This window comes from Montipora foliosa, chromosome 12 (genome assembly GCF_036669935.1).
Source record: "Montipora foliosa isolate CH-2021 chromosome 12, ASM3666993v2, whole genome shotgun sequence".
Taxonomy (NCBI): Eukaryota; Metazoa; Cnidaria; class Anthozoa; order Scleractinia; family Acroporidae; genus Montipora; species Montipora foliosa.
In genome coordinates this window covers 18,664,380-18,667,315 of record NC_090880.1, presented here as the reverse complement: position 1 = coordinate 18,667,315, position 2,936 = coordinate 18,664,380, and the positions used below count along the sequence as shown (strand labels likewise).

Below are 2,936 nucleotides of genomic sequence, written 5' to 3'. Positions count from 1 at the left end.
AGTGGTCCTATCACGAGAAGCAAAATGAAAAACAGAGCAGGCATGTTAATTCCTCCATTTGCGCATAACCACAATTCCCTTGCGCCTTTGACGTTTCGAAGAAAAATGTGTTCTTCTCCCAATTAGAGTAGCCTGCGAGCAGGCTCTATCTCCTCCCTCGGAGGGCCTGCTCGCAGGCTAGATTAGAGAGCAGCCTCGTTCGTTCGCTTCAGGCTCACTCACTGCGACAGCAATCACAGATATGTTAACTTCCAAAAAATCAAAGTCCAACCTCCACCGCCTCGAGCTTTGCCTGGAGCGAAAAGAAGGCCTGAGGCAATCTCGTTCCCAGGGTCTCTCTGGTGCGGAAAGGGAAGAATAGTGTTTGAAGACACGAAAACTTGGCAATTATTCGGTGTTTTTTCGTGTCTTGACATCACATGATCCCGAAATACGCTGCCTGAAAAATTGAGGCTTTTGAGAGAAGTAGGCCTGGATGATGATTTATTATGAGATCAGTTCGAAAGTTTTGGCAATCGCGATATGATGAGACAACTTATAATAGGCAACAGTAATATGCCTAGACTGTATTTCCAAAGATGAAGAATAAAACGGGGATGTTTGCATGGAGTTTTGGCCATAGTTTTGGCTAAGTACTCAAATATTACCGAAAAGGAACTAATAGTCACCGTTTTCCTAATACTTACTCATGCAATATTTTGGCACTTCGGAAAGCAAATATTTCGCTGGAAGGACTGCTGAAGGTAACTTTCAGCTATCAATTTCTGAAAGGAAGACTTAGTTGCCTAAAAATTTCGTGCGCCTCAGCTATGAGATCGGAAAACAGATCAAACCGTTGTAGCTGGTAAAACTGTCTCCATTCTAACGGTCTATATCCATTACGAAGAGCTTAGATATATCTCTCTGAGGCTTATAGTTGAACTTTTTCTTTGGCGCCCCTGATGAAAGGAAAACTAAAAAATTCGATGTGCAGTTTGGAATTGGAAAGGTCACATGATAGACCGCTGAACGATGGCACAACACAAATGAACATATGTTTCTGTAAAACAGGTAGTCTATTTTTATTGCACCATATTAGTGGTACATTTCAAAATATATTCCAGTGTTTCCATTTTAAGAAACATATAAATAATGAGATTGAATTCTTTTGGTTCAATCAGCTCGATTCCAAATACTGCTCAGTACTATAAATTGCACTGCTTGCAGGTTCTCAGTTTTCATCATTTGTCCTTCACATGATTTAACGATCATTCACACGTTCACCATAAGAAATGAGCGGCCCTTAACTTTCACTTTTTTTGATGCTTTCACGCTTCACGTGATTTCTCTCTCTAGCTCCTAACTGAGCAAACGATTGCATACGATAGTCTTCAATGGTTTATGCCAATATTGGTCTTGACATTGACTGATAAACAGAGACTAAAATAAATATCGATGTCATCATCAGCAACTGGATCATGCCGAAATTTGGAATGCGTCAAGGCCGAAAATGACAATCACGTCATCCTACATGACAGAACAGACGCAACCTCTGAGGTCGGACCTCCTTGAAGTCGTAGGTGGTCTTAATCCGTTGATAATTGCTTCATCAAAAACGGATTTCATGTTCTGCTGCGTTACGGCCGAAGTTTCAATATAGCAGGCAATTCCCTTTTTCTTCGCCAAATTTTCGGCCTTATGTCTCGTGATTGGCTCTTGTCCAAGGTCTGAAAGGCGAATCAGCTCTTGTACATCTGTTCTCAAGTCACAGTGGGTGCCAACGAGAACAACTGGTACATTTCGTGAATAGCGACGAATTTCTGGAAGCCATTTTTCTCCCACGTTTACGAATGACGTGGGCGAAACCACTGAGAAACAAACAATAAAAACGTCGGTAGCTGGGTAACAGAGCGGCCTCAAGGCGTCAAAGTCTTCCTGAAAACAGAAAATATAAGGTCAACAAATTATTCAACAACTGTTTGGCAAGTACAAATTGTCAAAAATACCCACGTAAACAGCATCGCGCTAAATTACTGAAAGGTCGAAGAGTTTAACCGCTCAATTGCTTTAGAAAACTCAATTCATTCATCTCCAATTATGATATTTTCCGTTCAGCCTTTCAAGCGTTAAACGGAGCACAGAGAATCGGAAATGTTTGAGCGTCTAAGCGAAACCTCTGTAAGATTAAATTGGTCAAACGCATTAAAATTAGAAATATAAATATGGTGATATATATATTCTATATTAAACGTGAAAGATGCTGAGGAGAAAAAAAAACCAACCGTATAATTCACGACCAAGAAAAAGACTATAACGTATTTGTGACATTTGTTAGGGTATCCTGCAGTTATTGCTTTTGTTAGTACGAACTATCCAGTAATTTTATAACGAATATAATGTTTTCTTCTATTTTTAAAGTTGGATTTTTCGATTTTGATGCGATTAGTCTCAACAAACAATGACTTCAGGAAAATAAAGGGTTCATAAAATAAAAATATTTCGGTTTCATCGAAGTATATTGAATGTGGCTTGCCTGTCCAGCCGTGTCGCAAAATTGTAAAGTGAAGGGCACCTTGTCGATTTTCACCGACACTGAAATAAAAACAAAATGAATAATAAATGACCTAGAATTATTTCAACCGCAGAAAAGAAAAAGAAAGGGAAAGATTTTCTCCACTCACCGCTGTAATCATCGAAAGCAGTGGGAATGTAATGGTTAGGAAATCCGTTGGTCAGGTAACTCACAAGGAGAGACGTTTTCCCAACTCCACCGTCTCCTACCAACACACATTTAACAACTCGAGGTTCAGTCTCATCCACCAGAAATTTTTTCTCGTTATTTTCCATCGTCAATCCCACATCGTGGATGCAACTTATTTTAAAAACTGTTTTCGTGGCAGAAAGATCACTGCAGCTAGAGATTAACAGGAAACTGAAAATATCACAAGGAAGCGTGT

The 2,936-nt window shown here is 39.6% G+C and overlaps 1 protein-coding gene across 1 annotated transcript; it reads right to left on the bottom strand.

Moving 5' to 3' along the window:
• Positions 1 to 1,036: 1,036 nt before the first annotated feature.
• Positions 1,037 to 2,936, bottom strand: LOC137978909 (cdc42 homolog). Its single transcript, XM_068826030.1, has 3 exons — positions 2,661 to 2,936; positions 2,513 to 2,571; positions 1,037 to 1,914 (listed from the first exon to the last, which is right to left on the bottom strand). Exons 1-3 carry the CDS (start codon positions 2,824 to 2,826, stop codon positions 1,507 to 1,509), a joined length of 633 nt encoding a protein of 210 aa, XP_068682131.1. The 5' UTR covers positions 2,827 to 2,936; the 3' UTR covers positions 1,037 to 1,506.

Bases quoted from the DNA above. Each gene is read 5' to 3' on its own strand.
- LOC137978909 (XM_068826030.1), bottom strand. From the start codon at position 2,826: ATGGAAAATAACGAGAAAAAATTTCTGGTGGATGAGACTGAACCTCGA. The intron at 2,572-2,660 runs GTGAGTGGAGAA...TTTTTATTTCAG, and splicing joins TGCTTTCGATGATTACAGCG to TGTCGGTGAAAATCGACAAG. The intron at 1,915-2,512 runs GCAAGCCACATT...TTCTGTTTTCAG, and splicing joins TTTGCGACACGGCTGGACAG to GAAGACTTTGACGCCTTGAG.